The sequence below is a fragment of the Venturia canescens genome, chromosome 11 (genome assembly GCF_019457755.1).
Source record: "Venturia canescens isolate UGA chromosome 11, ASM1945775v1, whole genome shotgun sequence".
NCBI lineage: Eukaryota > Metazoa > Arthropoda > Insecta > Hymenoptera > Ichneumonidae > Venturia > Venturia canescens.
In genome coordinates, this window is record NC_057431.1 from 4,198,091 (window position 1) to 4,218,394 (window position 20,304).

General features: G+C 42.3%; 2 protein-coding genes across 4 annotated transcripts; one reads left to right on the plus strand and one right to left on the minus strand.

The window, feature by feature from the left end:
* Window positions 1-578: 578 nt before the first annotated feature.
* On the minus strand, window positions 579-3,264 carry LOC122418493 (oxidative stress-responsive serine-rich protein 1). The gene is made up of 2 exons (XM_043432738.1): window positions 2,469-3,264; window positions 579-1,949 (listed from the first exon to the last, which is right to left on the minus strand). Exons 1-2 carry the CDS (start codon window positions 2,603-2,605, stop codon window positions 1,157-1,159), a joined length of 930 nt encoding a protein of 309 aa, XP_043288673.1. The 5' UTR covers window positions 2,606-3,264; the 3' UTR covers window positions 579-1,156.
* A 7,809-nt stretch (window positions 3,265-11,073) lies between these two features.
* LOC122418443 (uncharacterized) lies at window positions 11,074-19,772 on the plus strand. 3 transcript variants are annotated; one of them, XM_043432666.1, is made up of 6 exons: window positions 11,074-11,458; window positions 16,622-16,702; window positions 16,824-17,432; window positions 17,585-17,855; window positions 17,957-18,047; window positions 18,130-19,772. In XM_043432666.1, exons 2-6 carry the CDS (start codon window positions 16,651-16,653, stop codon window positions 18,238-18,240), a joined length of 1,134 nt encoding a protein of 377 aa, XP_043288601.1. In that variant the 5' UTR covers window positions 11,074-11,458; window positions 16,622-16,650; the 3' UTR covers window positions 18,241-19,772. The 3 variants fall into 3 exon arrangements, with proteins under 3 accessions (XP_043288601.1, XP_043288599.1, XP_043288600.1); XM_043432664.1 differs by having other exon boundaries at window positions 11,075-11,458; window positions 17,573-17,855; XM_043432665.1 differs by having other exon boundaries at window positions 11,075-11,458; window positions 16,625-16,702; window positions 17,573-17,855.
* The last annotated feature ends 532 nt before the right edge of the window (window positions 19,773-20,304 follow it).

Here is a 20,304-nt window from a genome sequence, read left to right on the forward strand (position 1 = left end):
CAAATATCTCGCACACATTTTCATACCGAAAATCTCGATTGATTTTCTTGTCACGCAACATTCATTCGTAAATCGTCGTCGTTGTCATTTAATTCATTCATTCACGATCAATCGATTATAATATTGTTTATGAACCAAAGCTTATTATCTTTAAGTACACATTTACGAATTCATTTGTATGATTGTATTTCATTATCTTATAAGCCTATGGAGATAAAGAAAAAAAATTATATATATATATATATATATATATGTGTGTGTATATACATATATATATACATACATTATGTATCATAATTATATTGTTCATTCATTATTCTATTCACCCCCATGAAGTTTATCGGAAGACAAGCAAATGTCAAATAATCATGAATGTCATTTTTCATTGTGACTGGAAAAATGTCTTGAACAGGCTTTCGAATATTTATGCATTTAGTTTGAGTTTTCGATCACCCATCATTATTTTAAATTGTGAGTGATTCGAAGTAATAATAATCATAATGATAATTTTGATAAAAATGTACAACTTTCCAGGACTTGCATTAAGAATATTAAAATTCTGGACAAAGTAAAAAAAATTCTCGATGCTCATACTTTTTTTTATTAACCTTTTTTTATTATTATAATTATCATTATCGTACATGTAGATATATAATTTATGTAGGAAATAAGGACGCGAGGGACAACACGAAAAAGGGACGTATTGAAACAATATTTCATTAAAAAATAAGTGGTCAGCGCGGGTTCAAAAAAAATATGACAAAAATAAGAGAAAAAATTGATTGTAGGACTCGTTCGAGAAAAGATTTTTCAATTCCTCGTTCAACGGTTCATCTCACAGCGAAATTAGGACTTTGTGTGTGTTCGATAGGGCAGCCACAATTTACTTTATAATTAAGATTTGATCGTTTTCGTTTTGTCTCTGAGGAAACTTTGAATAGGCTGGAAAGGGACGAGAAAATTTTACGAAATTTCAAACAATGACTGTAATATTGGTCATTACAAACGCTCCGCCGATTGACTTTTGCGAACACGAAAAATGGGTAGTAAGCCCGAAGGCCGGAGTTTTTCTGTAAAGGTCGAAACCCTTTGAAAAAAGTAACGTTGAAGTTAAAATGGGAGCGCGAATTGGGAAAAAGAAATGGGCCGTTATAATTTAAATGTACATCATTTCAGCCATGTGGGACATCTTCTTTGGAATATGAACGAATTCCTCGAAGTAGCTGGCGAGTTCGTCGATCGTAACGTCACAGGATGGAGGAGAGATTCGAGCTTGAACGGAGCAAGTGCTTGACGAAGCGGTGCTCGAGGATTGTCCACCATTTTGGGAATTGAGACTGGGGTCGATGGGAACCGGAAGCAAGGACGAAGATGTCGAGGGCGCGGGTGTTTGGACGTTTGAATTTTCGTTTTCTTCTCCTCCCCCTCCTGGCCCGGGGCTTCTTCTTTTTAAGCTGGGCATCGTGTTGCTCCGCGCTCTTTGAAAACTGCTCGTTTCGAAACTTTCGACCGGTAAACTCGCATCGTCCTTAACCCTTCTCGTATCCGGTTTGTCCCGCTGATTCAAACCGCGAAAATCTTTCGTTGCATTACCACTGCCGAAGATTCTTGTGCTTATACTCGAAATGCTCAATCTACAAGCCTCCTTCAGTAACGTGTTGGCCAAATTTTCGCTCAAACTCGAACCCGTGCTCGAATCGCTCAATTTTAATACAGCTTCTCGCAGTATTTTTTTTTCTTTTTTCCGAGGACGATTACAAACCGTCTTGCTTCTTGAAGACTTGAAATTCGACGTGGTCTGCACTCCCCGCGGACTCACGAAACTCGGCGCTGGCCTGTTCGGCATTGATCTTCGCCTGAATAAATAACTCGTATCTACCGGCGATTTTACACTCCTCGAGCTCGAAACAAACGGATTCAGGGATTTCGATCGCTCGCTCAATTCGCCGCTGAAATAGAAAAAAAAACGGTTCATTTCTCTATTTCGAATTAATATATAATAACTTTGAAAAATACTCATTTCACATAAAAATTGACGAATGGAATGTCGATAGTTGTGGTGAAAAAAAAAAAAAAAAAAAAAACGAAAATCTCTCACAAACTCGATTTGTTCTGGGAAAAATGGGGAATTCTCACTAAGATTTTGCGTTGTTCTCTTAAATAAATTTTAATTTTCACCAAAACCCATCTCCTCCGTTTGAAACTCACGATTTATAATGCCGTCTGAAAAGTGTCAAAAAAAATCCGTTGTCGACCACAGATCAATGAGAATCGAGTGTGAATGAGGTAAACAATACGAATGAAGATGCAGTGAATTGAAAAAGTCGACTCGTACACCGAGTGTGTGACCTTGGAGGATATTTACGTATAATTCGAAATTTCGAAATCGAGGCCGTATTTGAATTTGCAAAAACGAAGGTGAAAAGAGAAGGTAGATAAACAAGAGGGGCTTTAAAGAATCGAATTACCTTGAACGTTCAACGGTGGAGATCGAAGCGCGATCAATTTCGAGTTTTTCCAAGCTCGCCGGCAACGATTCGTCGGCCATGCTCGAAATTCCAAGGAGAGACTCGTCATCGACGTTTCTCAGCTTATTCCCATACATCGCATAGTGAACGTAAACTTGATGAATTTTTTTAAATTTCGAAAAGAAAACTGTGCGAGACAGTTGTACGGTGAAAAATGGTGGAAGTTTCAAGAAGCGCGAAACCCAAACTGGAGGAGGGTAGGCAGCAGGGAACAGGCAGAAAAGTTACCCAACACAAAACAACAAATAGGTTATGTTTGGTTTCCGAATAATGACCATGAAGAAAAGACGCAATATAAAAGCGTCAATGTGTCTGTCCCTGTCTACCTCGCGGTCACAAACTGTGATGTCTTTTTATTTTTTTTTCTTTCTCTGTCTCACTCATTCGCTCACTCTCTCCATCTCCCTCCCTCGCTCTCACTCTCTTTGTCTCTTTAACAGCAGATTCTTGACAATCACTTTTCAACGTTTCCAAAAACTCGCACTAATTTCTCATCAATTGCGTAAACCCACGACACATTCGTATTATTCTTGGTTGTTCCGTATTTTCATATAAATTTTCGAATTCTCACACCTCCATTAGTTTCTATCGAAAATGATTACGATTTTTTTTATCGCTTTTACGATACGTAGTAAATAAACAGACCACTGCGCGCAACCGCCATTTTGTTTGTGTTCGTCTCTGTTCCATCATCGTCAACGCGTCGGTACGTACATATTCGTGTATGCGTGTGCGCGGCGCAGACGTGATATCCCCCGAAATGCCCCGAACCCGAAGACGGAGATGGTCGAGTGTGCGCGCGCGCATAGCATCGGAAGTCTTCACCGGAAAAAATAAGAACGGACGGCTCCTCTTACGCATGTGTCCTTTTTGACGCGCCGTTTCGAACCAGTGAAATCACTATATATTTTTATATACCTTTGTTCCTTGTGGTTCGTAATCCTAAATATATTTTGCTCGCGCTCATATTTCGTGAATTTGAATTTGCGTTCATGGCTCTGCAATAGCGAATTACTGATTACAGATGAACTAATGAATTTTGTACAACGGGAGTGCAACAAAAATTCAAATATATTATTCAATTTTCCCTCTCGATTATATTGGTTAGTCGGTGGACCATTTTTTTTTCTTAAAGAGAGCAAAACGTCGCGATACACTTGAGAGCTCGGGTTTTGTAACACAGACAAACGCAAATTTGGCGCGGGAATCGCTCGCCTCGGACAAGCGTCTCGGGTTCCCGTGATTTCACCCACGTTTTGGATGAGCGAACGCGTCGGCACTTTGATTAATCGTCGGAGGACCCGAAAATAATGTTTTTCGTGCATACTTACTCAATTTTTCCTACTCGCGTTCGCATAACCTCAAATCCTTTGAACCAGAACGGATTTTTCAACATTTCGATTGGGCAGATTGTGCAAAATCAATCGATGTCGTTCTCCCCGTTCATATCTATAGAGTCATTTGCTTTGTCATTAAAACAAAAACGATCCAACTGTTTTATTTATATAAAAATAAAATAACTGATGACGCGTGCGCGTACGATAATTGTTATGAGAAATATGAGAACTGTGGAGTGTGGGTTTGGATGAACCGGTGTCAGTGATATTTCAATGGATATATATATATATATACGTTACGTGTAAACGAACCGAGGACAATTTTGCGGAGAAACACACAACGATGTTCGAGTTTAACATTTATGATTTATCGCGACGTACTCGCTAATTCGTCTTTCGCTCAAGAGACATTTAGTGCATGTTTCTTCCCCTCACAAATTTTCTATACTACACATTATTACCTTCGTTTTCCTCTTTCTCGTCTTCTTCTTCTTCTTCTTCTTCCCCTTCCCCTTTCCGTGCGTGATAAATATATGATGATAATAATATCTCATCTCTCGTCGTCCGCAACGACGATTTGATATATTTCAACACAATTGGAGGCTTCGGGTATTTCGAATTTTAATCGGTAATCGCAACTGCGGTTGATTTTTTCATGAAAAATAATTTTATTCGTCGATGAGAATATATTTGAGGACGGCGTCGTTTTATGGCCGTTGGATTCATATTAGGTTCCCGCTCACTTTCTGTTTCGCTATTCCCGTAATTTTTTTCGTGCAACGTGAAAAATCGGAGAAGCTTTTTATATATAACTCGGAGAGATTTTCAAGCGTCGATGGTTCATACACGGCCTGGCCGGCGATCTATCACTCTATAAATTCTTCGTTGCGCGTGTATGCGCGTCTTCCAGCCGGCAGGGAGTTAAATTTAAACCGAAGTTACGAGTTATGGGGTTCTTAAAGTTCGTCCGACGCTTTCCACCCGCTAAACACGCCGTCATTTCATGTCTCCAATTTAATGCAAACTCTCTCAATTCCACTCTCAAGTTCTACGACAATAATTGACGCGTCAATAATACAGTCGCGGAGAAAATGAATGAAAAAAAAAAAAAAAATGTATTGCTCGTGCGACAATTATTGGATTCCCTCCAACATTTATTCTGTAATATTTTTTCACTAAGATTCTTTTTGATGAAAAGTCTAGTATCCGCGTGAGTTATTTGGGTTTGAGTCACGCCGCGTTGTGAAATATCCCGCCGGCAGCATGTTTTTGTTGCATCGTCTTCCATTTGGCTTATTATTAACGCTCAAAGAGAATTTGAGAGAAACGAGGCAACGAAACGTCCAGTAAAATGTTATACGGAATGGTTATAAAGAGGAGAAATAATATCGGGAAGAGAGTAAAACGAAAAAGGAAAAAGGCGGGGTCCGAATGCGAGGGCGGTGGCGTCGTTGACTCTCCCGTCGATGTGTACGCACGATTCGCGCGTATATACGAAGAGACGAAAATCTCTCTCGGCTAAGTAAGAAGCGAGCTTCGAGCCACGAGGACGGAAATACCGGCAAGTCGGGAATAGGTCCGTGTTAATCCTTGGCCGATAATTTCTCTCGCGGCTCCCTCCTCCCTCCTTTTACTTATCACTTTTCAGCAGCATCGTTTTCTATTTATCCCTCTCTTTCTTCTTCTCATATTCTTCTTCTCCTTCGAATTTCATCCTCGAATCCACTCGCAACGTATTTGCATCATCGATGTTTCCACGCATTTTTCCGAGTTTCTCGATGACGACGCGGAAGAATCGGCCTGTTCCCCTTTGCTGGCGAATTTTATCGTGCAACGGCAGCAAAGCGGAAAAAGACAAATCCTCGACCGACGTCAGACTCGACCCTCGACCAGCGCGTTTCCGTTTCCGACACGATCCTCCCGCGCGGCTAACATTCGTTTCGCTCCGGAACGGAATCGAGTACGAACCTGTTATCAAATCGACGAACCTTCCAAAGCTGAAAAGTGTGCTGCTCGCGCGTTCTTGCTTTCTGCTTTCATTTATAAGACAATACAGGGGAGTATGGGGCAAAGTGGCCCACTTGAGGAATTTAACGAGTTTCGTCGGTTAGCACATGCTCATTTACTTATTTTTATGTCCCAAAAATAATTCCACCTCCTTATTTCTCGAATTTTGGAAAAAAAATTAGTCGGAATACTTGGATAAATTTTGCCATTACCCGTGGCAAAACTCCGTTCTTATCGGACGTTGCTTGTATTTTCTGCGATCAACTTTATTCGCAAGGCGCACACCTTGCGTGCAGGTGTTGATGAATATCAAGTCCGTTATAAGTACGATTTTTGTCAATCGAAACGATTCTCGCACCCTCTGCCTCAAATAGCTATAAATTTCTCAGAAAACATACAATTCTCACTGATCCTGTGCCCCCGAAATCGAAATTCCGTGAGTCGCCGCTTTGCCCCAGAATTCAAAAATGCCCCAAAAAAAGTGGGTGGCCACTTTGCCCCATATTCCCCTATATATATAAGCAATTTAATGGCCGATGAGACTGCTCGGGCGGGGGAGCTAAATTTAATCTCCAAATAAACGCGAGTGCGCGAGGATCGAAGACGGCATAGCTGCGAACACGCGTTATTATTCACGGCGATGGAGAGAAGAACGTACGGCCGCATACTTTTCCAATTTCTACAATCCCCGTCGGAATATCAAGAAATTATATTTCCGCATGCTCATTTTTATTATCGAATAAATTTTTTTTCGAGCTTCGAAGCTTCGTGTGCTTCAATGCTATACAAGAGCGCGAGGGCATAATCAAATATTCCAAGAAATTAAGAAGGCGAGACTCGGTTGGGAGGCAGCAGCCGGATGTCTCTTCGGTTCATGGGACTCTTCTTCCCGCAGCTGTTCCATCAGCAAATCTTTCCTTTCTCTTGATCTTTGCGCATATCGAGTTTTCACAGAGAATTCATTCTCATCAATTATTACGCGCGCGCTCTCTAATGATTTTTCATTATTTTTTCCTTTTCCAAAATGCTTTCGAATAATAATTATTGCGACCAGTTGGTTGCAACATTTTTTAATTTCTTTCCATTTAACGGAAAATTATTGTTTCCCTCGTCGAATTTTCATCTCCGTACTTTCGCGATTGCCCAATCGCTCTTGTTCGTAATTTTCAGCACTTTTCGTCGCTCTCTGCCACGCGATCGTTCTCTTTGCCGGAAGTATTCGTTGGAGCGCATTCGCACAGATCCAAAATCCATCAATTTTATGTCGAAGAAATAATTCACCGGTGCAATTGTTTATTCGGCATTTATTTGAGGGGTCTTGGTCATCTTCGCGCGATGTCTCACGTCCGGGGCAGATTCTCTTCCGATCCAATACGCTCGTCTTCCTCTTATTTTTTTTTTTTTGGTACCTCCTCGATAATCTCCGTTTTTCTTCATTGTCATCGAACGGGCTGACCACGTTTTTCTTAACCGATTGAAAAATTCTTTCAAAACGGTTGAAAAATATTCCAGCTCCAAAGCTCGGCAAAGAGAAAAACTTGGCAAGCAATAATTAGCAACAAGATCGATAAACATCTTTCAAATAAATTCAAGCAAACTCGAAAAATGCTCATGAGCAAAATATGACATTCGTAGAAAACTGTTCAACTTGGAATGACAGACTTTTTTAATCACGGATCTGTCATTGACCAATCAATTTTTATGATTACAAAAAATTTTTGCGCATCGTTGATGCTCGCGTGAAACTCGCTTCGCAATGAGACCGAAAAATTTGTCACGAAACGCGGCGCGGCAGCTGTCAAAACTCAAGTTATTTTTTATTAGTAACAAATGATTTCACATTACCGTTTGGGTTTGATCGTTGGAATCCAGGATAACTTGTCACGACAAAACAACGATGATTCATTGTTTATTGATACTTTGACCTCCCTCGAAGGTTCAATTCGTCCGTGCAATTGAAAACTATTGACGTTCCGAGTATGTAAAATATTTTGGACGTTGCAAAAGATGAGCGAGAAAAAGTGAAGAAATTTTGGAAATTCAGTCGAATACAGATCGGTGGTCCTTCGTGGAAAGTGTGTGTGCGAGGGTGGACACTTCGAGGAGAACTGGTTCCGTACGTTCATTCAAGAAGAAGAAGAAGAAGAAGAAGAAGAGCAAGACGAGGAAGAAAAAGAAGAGCAAGAAGAAGGCGTCGGCGGATGCGGGTAAAAGACTTTTCGAGACGCGGCTCGCGCACGCGCTTCGACCAACGTTTTCGACTCGCTGCTCGCGAAGCTTTTCAACTGCTCTCTCTCTCGGCCGATTTATTTCGATTCATTGAAAATATCCCTCTCTCGGGCGTGAAATCCTTCCTCCTAACACCCCTGCGAGCCCCTCCCCCTTAAATGTGTATTAATAGGATCGCGACCGCTTTCTCGTTTCCGGATTACATTAAAAATGAGAGAAATGAAAAAAGAACAATAACTATTCTTTTTTCAATATGTTTGGTTCGCAAAAATTTAGGAAATATGAGCTCCAAGAGCGAAATTGATATTTAACAGGAATAAATAAGAATCGAAAATGACGTTGCTGCGAGAATAATTTTCAGGAGCGCGAACGAAATTCCAGTCGTAAGATCGACTGAAATAAGCTCGACGTTTCCGGTGCGCAACGCGGAACGAAGACTCGAGGGAAATCAACAATGGACTTTAGGAGCTTGAAGAGGAGAAAAGGGGCGGAATGGAGGAAACGGTTTCAGTTTATTTCGCCTACGGGAAAATATACGTTGAAGCATCAATCGACACGTTCGTTTTTCTTCCTCGCGCGCCCGCGCCCGCGTGTGTACTTCAACGAAGCAGTCAAGGAAGATAAGCTTCGTGTGCTCTTGTAGTGCGTTTCGAGTCGTTTAATTTTGGATCGTCTACATTTACCGGAATAGAATCCACCCCCACGAGCAAAAGCAGAGAAAAAGATAAAGAGAAAGATTTCCCCCATGTATCGCACCTCGACCAACACACGTTCTCGACCACCTCACCGATGCGTATTCTTCTCCTCCACTATATATTTCCCCCAATTTCGTCATCCTTATTTCAATCACCAGCTGCCGATTCGAACACACACTTATTTTCTCCATATTTTTTCATCCATTTCTTTCAATCGTCGTTTTCATTTGACAAAATATTTCGGCGAGCGCGGGGTATATTATTCGCTCAAGGCTGATTTGATTTTTCGGACAACAATATATAATATCTCGGTGACGATCGAATTATTCAAACATGAGAACGGGATACATCGACGTCTCTTTGGAACTCGAAATCGCGACGCTTCGAACCCAAAACGCTTACAGAATAATATTTATATTGCTTTGAGCTACAAGTGACCCTGGAAAATAGCCAAACTGACCAAAGCGAGTTAGCACGAAATAAACGGAACGATATAAATGTCTTTCCGATAATTTTCAACGATAATACGTACATATATTTGATATACCAAAAGATAGTAAATTTGGGCATTGAAAATCTCGCTTGGTATCTGGAACAGAGTAGACGAGCATCGAAAAGTTCGTCTATATTCCCACTTCTCGCGGTATATAGCTGTAGAAAATAGGGCAGTTCCGCCGCTGGATCAAACGGATCAAACCCAGGCTTGCCCGACGAGGCGAGTGAAAAAAGCTAGTCTCTATGGAAAAGAGGTATACGAGGATCATTCCAGAAGTATTTGCTAACGATACGTGGACTTGAAACTTGTAAAATTTTGACAACTAGAGTTACCAGTGGCGGAATCGAGAAGCTTGAACGTTTCGCACCTCAAACTTTTACAGACCATTTCCTATGATATTTCGAGTTGCTGCTGTTACGAAATGAATAAGTATTCAATGTTCAATAGTGCGTATAGAGAATACATTTTTCATTACAGTCGCGCTATATGAATGAAAAAATATCGCGACCTGTTATTCGTGGTTTACATTTTTTTCTATTAGTGTTCAGAAATTAACGATCGCCACGAAACTGAGAGAGAACGAACTACCCCCCCGCTCGGCAGAAAGAGAGAGAGAGAGAGAGAGTGAAATACCTCACGTGCCGCACACAGCAGACACAGCTGCGGGCCGCTCACGCCAAGCAGCAGCACCGCTCGAGCGCGCTAGCTGGCGCTAGCGATCGGTAGGGATTGTTCTAAAATACCGGAAAAATCACTAGGGCTCGAGAACCTAGCCTAACGTCAGGGTCTAGTTTCGGACGGTAAGCAGAGATGTCGCCACGGTCGTTTTCGCCGGTAAAAAGATTTAGCAGCCCAGTAGTTCCAGGCAGCCAGCGCGAGATGGATTTTTGAAACCAAAATTCGCGTCAATAAACCTTCGTCGCCCGGTAAAGAAGATTTAATCAGCCGCGATCGACCGACGTCAAAATCGTAAGCTAGCGCCCTTTAAAATGCAATTGTCGAGCTAGTTAGAAGCTTCTCTAACAGAGAGTACGGCCTGAGTTGTAACTTCTGAACGGTTTATTGGTGCCACACATGAGTTTCAAATGTTAATTATTTTTTTGATCGCGGCCATCGCGCCTAATTAAGTTTTCTTTGGGGGGTTTCAAAGAGCGACCTCGCGTCGGCTACCCGAATTGCTGGCTGGAGTACTGGCGCGGCCGGGAGGTGCTGCCACGCGGAGTGAATGAGCCGAAGCTGTCTGCGACGCATGAGGTTTTCTCGCTCTCTTTTTTTTCTGCCGCGCGGGATACTTCGCTCGCTCTCAGTTTCGTGATGTTCGCTCATTTTTTTACATTTTATAGAGAAGAAAAATTAATGTAGATTCATCAATTGTGCAATGAAATAATATTTTTACTCAACATATGACATTTTTATAGACCCAAAAATTATAGCAACAAACAATCTTTACTTCAGGGGACCATTCCGTGTATATGATGGGCCTTCGTGGCTGTCAGTGCATGGTTTTTGAGCTTAAAACTCCTTATCGGTAAAGAGGATCGCCATCAAATTGCGTTAAAAAGAGAGAGACAAAAAAATTGCTGAAAAAAAGACAGACAGCACAGTGGTACCTATCGAACGCATGCGCGCACCTGCTTATTACCTCCCTCGCTCCCTCGGCGGCTCGGCGGAATGAAAGGAAAACAGAGGGGGGGGAGATTGGATTCTCACAGCGTTATGAAGATTCGAAGACTCGGGAACCTGAATTACAACAAGCCAAAAGCCGAGAGAGAGGGAAAAGAGTCAATGTGTGTTTGTGCGTTTGTGCCTGTGTGAACCAAAATGGCGAGAACAGTGACAGTCTGCGACACCGATGCTCGCGGGCACGTTTATCGCGAGGCTCTCTCTCCCGTGGCGTACTGTCCTCGTACACCTTGAAAACAAAAAAAAATCTCAATAAACCATTGGAAGGACTATTGAAAAGTGGAACAATGAACAAGAATAAAAGCGTCTAATTCTCATCCATTACATCGACGCGTACGTCGCGCTTTTTTATCCCGTGTGTTTCACACAAAAAACAACTGGAAAATCGTCTCTGTTTTCCGTACTTTCGCGAGAACACTCGATTAATTTTCTTTTTACGTTCGAGTGTCATGTAACAGTCAGTGAGCGGTATCAACGCGAACGGTGAGCTGTTATTTATTCTTTGCTTCCCTGTTTTTTTTTTTTTTTTTTTTTTTTTTTTTTTTTTTTTTTATTCACTCCAGTCGTCTTGCAAATGGTGCAGGAATTATTTTTAACATCGGAAATTTGTATTGTTGCTGGTTCGAATCGCGTGTCAGTGGGAATCTCTATGGAAAAACTATTTTCATATGTTCTCTCGTGATTTGACATTTGATCGTGCAGGAAAATGTCTCGCGCGTCGAAGATTTTATTTTTTTGTTCGCATTATGGACTGACATTCTCGAGTGCTCACGGGTCTTGGCTTTTACTCATCCTTTTCGAAGTAATTGTAAACGCTACCGATTGTGCGAAAGAATATTCCTATTCGTATTCGATCTCGACGATCGAAAACGTACTTTTTTTCATATATTTCGTCGTTTGCCAAATCTTGAAGGTCAATCTAGAAACCACGTTTTTCGATTATTTATCGAGTCACCGTTGCGTCTAAAAATTTTATTTGTTTTTCATTGTTAACGACGCCTATCACGATCGCCTTAACCAAGGTTTTTTTTTGTTTTTATTAAATTGTGGGCCAGAATTACGAAAAAACGAAAGATTCGGTAATGTCAATCTTCAAAGACAATGAAATTTTACTGGTTTTGGGTGCATAAAATGCACGATTCCGCGCAGCTTTCGAATACAGTTTTATGGAGATTTTGGAACGTGCTACGAGTACGTATGTATTCGGACAAGGTATAACGGTAGCACGATATTTGCATGTTGAAAGAAAAGAAATTGCGTTTAAAAGGAATACAGGACAAACGTGGTTGATAGGGTACGCGCGGTATAGGCTGTTTCGGATACGTGATCGAGGCTAGAACATATACTTGAGCGAGTATAGAGCGTGTTAGAGGAGTTTACAAAAGCCGGACGGGCGATAAAACGAGTGCAAAGAGAGAAGTATATAGAATAGAACGAGGAGGAGGAGGAGGGAAAAATTGATGTGGCTTTGCTCATCACAAAAGTCTTTTGCTCTAGTGCGTGTACGCGCGTGTGTGTGTGATGACCTGGATTTTCGTACGATCGGACACACCTGGAGAGATAAAATAATCACAAGATAAACAGTAAATGTCGTTCGAAATTTGCTGAAGAATTCAACATCAATAAAAATGGAAAAAATCAATTGCGAGCACAAAAAAACTGTAATCAGTTGGCACTCTCAAATTTATTGGAAAAAATTAAATAAAGAGCAAAAACAACTGCGAAGGCTTCAAGGTCATCGTCGAAGGCCACTTTCCTCGATGCGATATCCTCTCGCAGAAACCGAGTCACTTCCGGTTTATTTAATTTCCAGGCTATTCGCGATCCGAAACGCGTTCGTATATTGTCCGATGAATTATAAATTAATTGGAGCGAAAACGCTAATTAAACCACATTTTTCCGTGATAAACATTGCGGAATGAATGATCGTCGCGGGTTACATTTTCATGTACTCGGCGTCATTTACGCGTGCGATAAACGCGCGCACCGGTCAATCTCGCGCGTTTTCTTTTCCCCCCTGTTAACGCTACTTACTTATCGCATTAAAATGAATAATACACGCTCATGTCTACCGCGAGGAGTCGCGTAATTTAATGAAAGCAGAGCGGATGGCGCGTGCCATCGTCTTATTTATATATCTATGTAGCTACATCGACATTTGTATACAGAGTCTCGTGCCTCGTACTCGAGAGCCATTCGCATTTCTTTCGAGCTATCTCGAGGGTTCTGCGCTTACATTTATTCGAGACGAGCGACACACGCGGCTCCGGTTACAATCTCGTCATCCGCCCTAACCCTCCGCGCAAATTCCGTGCCTCTCATTACCCTAATATTTTATTCAACATTTTTCTTTTTTCCTCTTTTAATTTGAAATAACTTGCCAATTTTCTTCAAATTTCAATATTTTTATTCTGTGTGAAATATTGCATCAATCCTTTCGTAATTTTAAAAAATTTCGTACCAAATATTACGGGACGACACGCGCCTTTGCCGATTGGAGAAAGAACATTTTTACCGCCCTCTCGATCGACGTGCCCGAAATTACAAGCCCCGAATCGATAACGCTCGCGTAATTTGTCAATGAATGAAAATAAGAGTCGAAAAGGCGGTATCGATTCGGAACGACTTTAGACTCGATGCTCGTTTTCTCTCAACCCCCGCGTGGCATATTCCGTTGTACACGGACGAGTCGTTTTATATGCCCTCGTAGAAAGTACTTCCGGTCAATGCCCCCCTGCGAGTATAACAACATACGCTCTCCGTATGTTAATTCGGTGCCTCAAACTTAGACGGTGCGTCGATGCATTTACGCCCCTCGCAAACTTTTATCCTTCGTCAACGTATTACGAAAAGAAAAAAAAAATAAACTCGGATTCAATGGACTTTTGTTCGGAGTAGCGGAAATGACAGCTTCGAGAGATCTTTCGAGGGAAATTCTTTGGTCTACGAGGATTGTAGTTTCGTTATCTTTGGCGGTGAAGAAGGCGCGAGAGCAAATGGAACGGTTCGCTGCTGCGGCAGCGAGCGTCTTCGTGCAATCGAATCCTTTGGAGCATGAAGTGAAAGTAAAAGTTGGTAAACACGCTGCTCGTTTAGTCGCATTATGATTACAAGTGGGCTTAGGCGGCTGGAAAAACACGTCGAAATGTTGTTCGGTTGTTTTAATAGCGAATGATGTGGAAAATTTTCAAACGAAAATCAATGATCGATCGAGTCAAAGATTCTCATCCCGCATGAGATGATTGCGCAATAACTTCCGACGTCACGCACAATTGGACTCGCTGCTGTACATAACCCACCGGCAACAGCCACGGAACGCACATGCGAGAGGAAAAAAAAATGTTTCCACGATGAATATATTGCCACCGCCGCTGCCGCGAACCAAGGTCGAGTCTCCATCGCGCGAATTACATTTGAAAAGTCGTTAAATTCGTGCGTTTCCTCTGCCTAGATAAACAGTAAAAAAGTAGAAAATCCAGTCGATTCGTGGCTTCGCGAGAACGCCGCGCGCGATGTTTGCGCGAAACCCGGGCAGATCCGAGTCTCCGGAAACGTGGGATTTAAAATTGCGCGATGAATATACGAAAGTGGGTTAAGGAGGCTCCGAGTCTTAAAATCTTAGCGTCGCGCTACTAATCCGAATAGCTCGCGGGGGTTTCTTCAACGAGAGATCAAACGCATGCACCGTAATGACCGGGTGGGTAGAATTATTAACGAGATATTGAGCTCGGACTGGACGGTGTCTGGGTGCGCGCGCTCCTTCTTCATTTGCGCGGATTTCATGGCTGCAGAGCAGGCAGGCAGGCGGAGAGGAGTGATGGGATTGCGACATCCGGCCGGGCCTCTCGCTCTTTTTTTCTTCTCATCCCATCTTTCTCTATCCTGTATCACAGCCTCGAGTCTTTTTCACGCTCCGTGAGTCCGTATTGTTTTTTACACATTCGCGAATTCAGCCTGTCGTGACGTAGCTACGTCCAACGTCGACGGAGACACCGCTCGAAACTCTGCCGATTCGGTTCTCCGCTGCGCACTCGTTGCTTCGAAGCGATTCCACAGGAATTTTGAGCTCGCTGAGGGAAAAGTCGAACGCCGCTGCATGGCAAAAGTTGGAAATAAAAAATGTTTTTTATCGAAGAAGAATCGCATGAAGGAGATTTTAATAGAATCGCGAAACGGATTCGAGGGAGAAAGTTTGTAGAAAACTGCTGCAACTTTGGCGTTCCCCGCGACGACTCGTTTTTTCCCCGACCCGTATCTTCCGGAGCCCGTCAACTTGGCTAAAAAATAGTGCACTTTCTAATCGGTTGAATGAGATTTCGAAAAAAAAAACAGAAACACTGCGAAACACGGCCAATTCTCGGTGTATGTGAGAGAGTAAAAATCAACATTTATTCTTTCACGGCGGTGTTGATACATATCACTTTCGAGATTAATGAATATCGATGCAGCGTCGCTTCGAAGATGATGAAAAAAGCATTGAATTGTCGTGCTCGTGACTGTCCCCGGAGCGTTAATTAAATGTTAATTGGCCGGGTCGCTTAATGAGCGACTTCCTCGCTGGGCGACACGCGACCGATTCCTCCGACAATTTTAACGAACGCGCGAGAGCGCCTTCATTACGCGTCATTATTTATTCCGCGAGACTAAACGACCACCAATGCAAACATTTGATCGTCGAAACTTACAATTCCGTATTATTGTTACCGCGCGCGACCGGCCGAACAAAAGAATGAAATAAAAAAATTGTTAAACACTGACTAGGAAATGACGGTTCGAGCTATTCGCGTCGTTGCAGTATCATTATTGTATATATTTATATCTTTATTCGCGGAGGTACGAACGTGTAATTTAGTGAGAAACTCTCTCGCGTGTGTCAACTCCTCTCGTCCATCCTCTCTTTCGGTACCGTTGTACCCCCCGCCAACGTGCGTATAACAGTACTTCCAAGATAAACTGGACGTACACTCGCATCCGCAACAGCAGTCGCTGAATCATCAAAAAACGGTTTCCTAGTCGGAAACGAGAGGCGCGAAGGGAGACTCGAATTTCATATATGGTTTTTCGCAGCAATTTATCCAACAGCCGCGTTCCTCGCGATCGAGCATGTATACGAATAGAGTTTCCGCGCGTGTAAGCCATCCTACGGCGTAATATACAGAAACTCGAGATATTTCAACCGTTCGTTACTATTATTATTATTATTATTATTATTATTATTATTATTATTTGTGCGTCAAAGTAGAAGGAAAGAAAAAAAATAGAGTTGCGCAACTGGATACGACACCTGCGAGAGGCACGATTTGCTTAAAGAGCAGTGCTTCTGGCGAGTCTGCGCGGGGAGGTCGTATACATAAATGTGTATCGATATCTACGAGCGAGCCGAGAGAGATAAGCGTGGACGAGGAATCGATGATGAATATCCCGATAAGCGCGACGTTCCGCATCGATTAATATAGTTTCCTCGGATTTTCGAGCTGCCGTTTCGAAAGTAAAGCAATAACGAGCGATTCTTAAAATTCGCAACTTTCTCTTAGCCGCAATCGACGGCGAAGCGGATACGTATCGCCGCCGCGATAAGATTCCAATCTATTCGACTTATCGAGCTCGATCCAATTATGTTTTGTCTTGTTTGTCTTGTCCGAACAGCAGCAGTGCGCGAGCTTACGGATGACGCGATGACGCTTCACTGGTGGATGCACTGGTTCTGGGTTACCGCACAACTGGCCGGTGAGTTATTTACCCGCCCGGAAATTTTTTATTACGCCTCCAGAGGCGATAGGAATGAAAGTTTAAATATTGGTCCCTGGAAAGGATGCTTTTGTTTAAATGTATAATGATGCGTTGCCAGGCTTATTACTGGCGAGCCCGTTACCATCGACGACCCAGGATCCGAGAATAGAGCAACAGCCGGCATCGAGGAGGAACGGTGAGGCGTCGTCGATTATGGAGAGCGCGGGAATCGAGCCCGGGACGACGGTCGGGAGTTTCCGCGTTGCCAAGGCCATAAGTTCGTACGACTCGCCGTCCAAGGCGAATTTCGCATCGGCGAACAGCGATCATCGCCTCGATGGGGCCGGGCTCGAATCGACCACGAGGAAGCTTTCCTCGGTCGTCGAATACTCCGGCGGTGAGAACGACAGTCAAATAACCTGGTTACTCACCACCAGCAAAACTCCCGAAAGAAGAAAGAAGAAAAATGACAATCCGACCGGCCGATCGGAGGCTCTCAAAAATTTTAGCTCCAAAAGCCGCGATCAAGAAAATAAAGATTTAACCGTTTTACCGCTGCGCATCGAAGGGGCCAGAATCAAACTCGTTGTCAATAGCACCAGAAGCATCACCACCGTCAACCGCCAACATTTTACCACCAGAACTTTCAATGGCTCCGAGGACATCGAAATCGATCAAGAACTTGCCGAACCGAGACTTTCCGCCACCGCAGCCTCCATTCTTCAAGGTATTCCCCCACACGTCGTTCTTCTCGATGCTACTTGGCATTTCTCTCTCCTTTCTTTTTATATACCCGCTGATTAAAATGTTGATGGGAAAACACAATTGAAAGACGAACAAGCTGCTGTATTCGACGAATCTTTTGAGATTTTCTTACAGCCGGGATCAGCGAATCGACGCGGCTGAGTAGAGCGAGAAACGCCTTTTCGAGCGATTTTCAAAGAGACGACAGGGAGGAGCAGGAGGAGGCGGAGGATCGAGCTTCCGATGTAAACGTCAATCAGGTTCTCCTTGAGGCTGAGAGCGTTAATCGGGAAATCGAGACATCGTCGTCGCCGTCCATCGTCGATATCGCGGCCATAACCGGAAGTTGTCTCGCCACAATCGTTTTACTCAGCACGATGGCCAGTCTCGGTTTTATAATGTACAGGTACATTATAAAACCTTTCTTTTCGACGGAATATAATATAATAAAAACATGAAATAACTCCTCGTCTACACTTGGCATTTTTTTATATTTTTTTTTCGCAGACGCAAGTATCTCAATCCACCGCAGACTCTGAACAGTGACAAATGCAGCAATCCCGATAGTTCCGGTTACATCGACGATTCGACGATACGAGTAAGTTTTATTTTATTTTAACAATAAATAAATAAATTGCTCGATGTTGAACTTTGACACCGTTCTTACTTGAATTCCGAAGGACAATTCCGAAGAGATGTACAGCCTGGACAATGATTCGTTCCTAAATTCGCTCGAGGCGATGACAATACAAAATTATTGGACGGACAGCGTGAAGCATACGAAGCTGTGACGGCACGCGGAGAAGCGTCGAGCCATGGAAATAGCTCGCGCGCGGGATTACAATCTTTCGAACAAGAGATGGACCTTTCCGAGATGCGGTCCCTTCGTTGAACAAGACGCGGAGGAAGATGACGAGGAAGATGAGGACGAAGCCGAAGTCTGTTATTTGGATGAGAAAAGAAGAAGGAAGCTTCGAGTCCACGAGTCCGAATACGAGATGGAAGCGATCACGAGGCTCGTTGCCTCCAAGTAAAGGCTGCAAAGTATTAAAAGGAAAAATATGCAAATAAGAATGGGAGAGAGAAGAGTAAAAATAGTGCAATAAATCAATGTACTTAAATATATATGCCGTAGGTGGCGTTTAACCGCGACGAGGAGAGAGCCAAGTAAGAGACATAGATTATAAGTACAAACGGAAAACAATAAGAGACTCTGAACCTCGTTTCGAGAGACAGAGCAGAGAGGTCAAGAGAAAGAGAGAGAGAGAGAGAGAGAGAGAGAAAGGACGTTTTTAACGTGGATAAGAAAATAGTCTATATATTGTTGTTATTACGAAACTTCCAAAAGACAAAAGCCTCGATGGCGCCATTCGTTTTCTCCCCTTCGCCGATGTACCGCGGAATCATACACCCCAGGTTGGATGACTCGTGCGATGAAAACTTGAAACCGTACAAGAGTTTGGAGGGACGTGAAATTTCCTACAACAAAATTTCGAAACACTATTTTTTTAACGACAGTGTTTGGTACTACAGAGAGCCGCATGAAAAGCGAAGGTCGAGTTTTCGAAAGTTGCACGTATTCGAATCGATTTTGAGATGACTCGCTTTTCGAGCTGCTCCAAGGGCTAAGATTTTATGATTTGAAGAATGGATTGGTGGTAACTCTAAAAATTGATTACTTTTCGGAGGAATTCAATCCACAACGGTGCTTTTGTACTCAAAATTCGTTTGTTGGTTTACGTTATATAATTCGAGCTGACACGGATACACAGGTATTAAGAAATGCGAGAAAACGATCGCGTCATATTTAACGTCGTTCCCTTCCCACAGACCTGTTTTAATCAACCGATCGATATTTCCAATATCCTTCGTTAAGTTTCCACGTGAATTATCCGGATGATTCCTCCGCTTAGCGAACGGTTGGATTATCTCGTGACACGTGTTGTAAAAAAAAATTAATATAGAAGAAAAAAGTTATAAGAGAATAAAGCATCCGCAAAGGGGCGATTGTTGCTTCGACCGATCCAGCCTAAATAGTATTATATATTAATTGTACATTAATCATAAAAAAAATCGTTGTGCTTTGGAATAAATCGACGAAACTAACGAAAAAAAAGAACGAGCTGCGAAAACAAGAAAAATTAAAAAGTGTTCGTGTTACGAGAAAAATTGGACCAAACTTATGTAGACGTAGTTGATCATCGCCTTTATGACATATCCAGCAGTCTTTAGTCCATAATTTGTTCATTATAAAAAAAATTTGAAAAAAAAAAAAAACACCACGATCCCGATAATTTAGAAAAACGTCCCTAGTGCGGAAAAACAAGCGGAGCGCGTGTGTGTCTTTACGTATTTTCTGGATATCTATAATATACATGAAAAAGAATTTCCAATTATACAAAACTATTCTTTCATTCCTGCGAAAAGATGTGCAATGTGTGCCGAGTTTAAAGGAAAAAAATGAGAAAAAAATTTTAGTCACACATCTAGTGACATTATTCAACAACTAAATAGTCTTAGGATTATTTCAGATTATATTTCTATACGAATCCACGCGAATACTGAAATGTATATTTAAATGTATATTAATATATATATATATATATATACGTATGTATTTACCGAATGAGGCAATTGTTTTTTCCTCCCGAACCTCTGATCTCCCAGTCAGACTGCTTTGATCATTGAAAATAGTATATTACACACCTAGGGAGGGAAAGTAGACTACTTCAAACAGCGGGCAGAATTGTCACCCGAGCCGAAGGCGAGGTGGTCTAATTTCACTCCCATGGAGTGTATACTATTTTTCACCACAAATGCACCAAAAATTCAACGATTTCGAAAAATTGAACTTT

What these genes read in the sequence shown, in the direction of transcription:
- LOC122418493 (XM_043432738.1), bottom strand. Translation starts at nt 2,605, where the DNA reads ATGTATGGGAATAAGCTGAGAAACGTCGATGACGAGTCTCTCCTTGGA. An exon ending in TCCACCGTTGAACGTTCAAG is followed by an intron (nt 1,950 to 2,468) that starts GTAATTCGATTC and finishes TTTCTATTTCAG; the next exon opens with CGGCGAATTGAGCGAGCGAT.
- LOC122418443 (XM_043432664.1), top strand. Translation starts at nt 16,651, where the DNA reads ATGACGCTTCACTGGTGGATGCACTGGTTCTGGGTTACCGCACAACTG. An exon ending in GGTTACCGCACAACTGGCCG is followed by an intron (nt 16,703 to 16,823) that starts GTGAGTTATTTA and finishes ATGCGTTGCCAG; the next exon opens with GCTTATTACTGGCGAGCCCG. An exon ending in TCGACGATTCGACGATACGA is followed by an intron (nt 18,048 to 18,129) that starts GTAAGTTTTATT and finishes TGAATTCCGAAG; the next exon opens with GACAATTCCGAAGAGATGTA.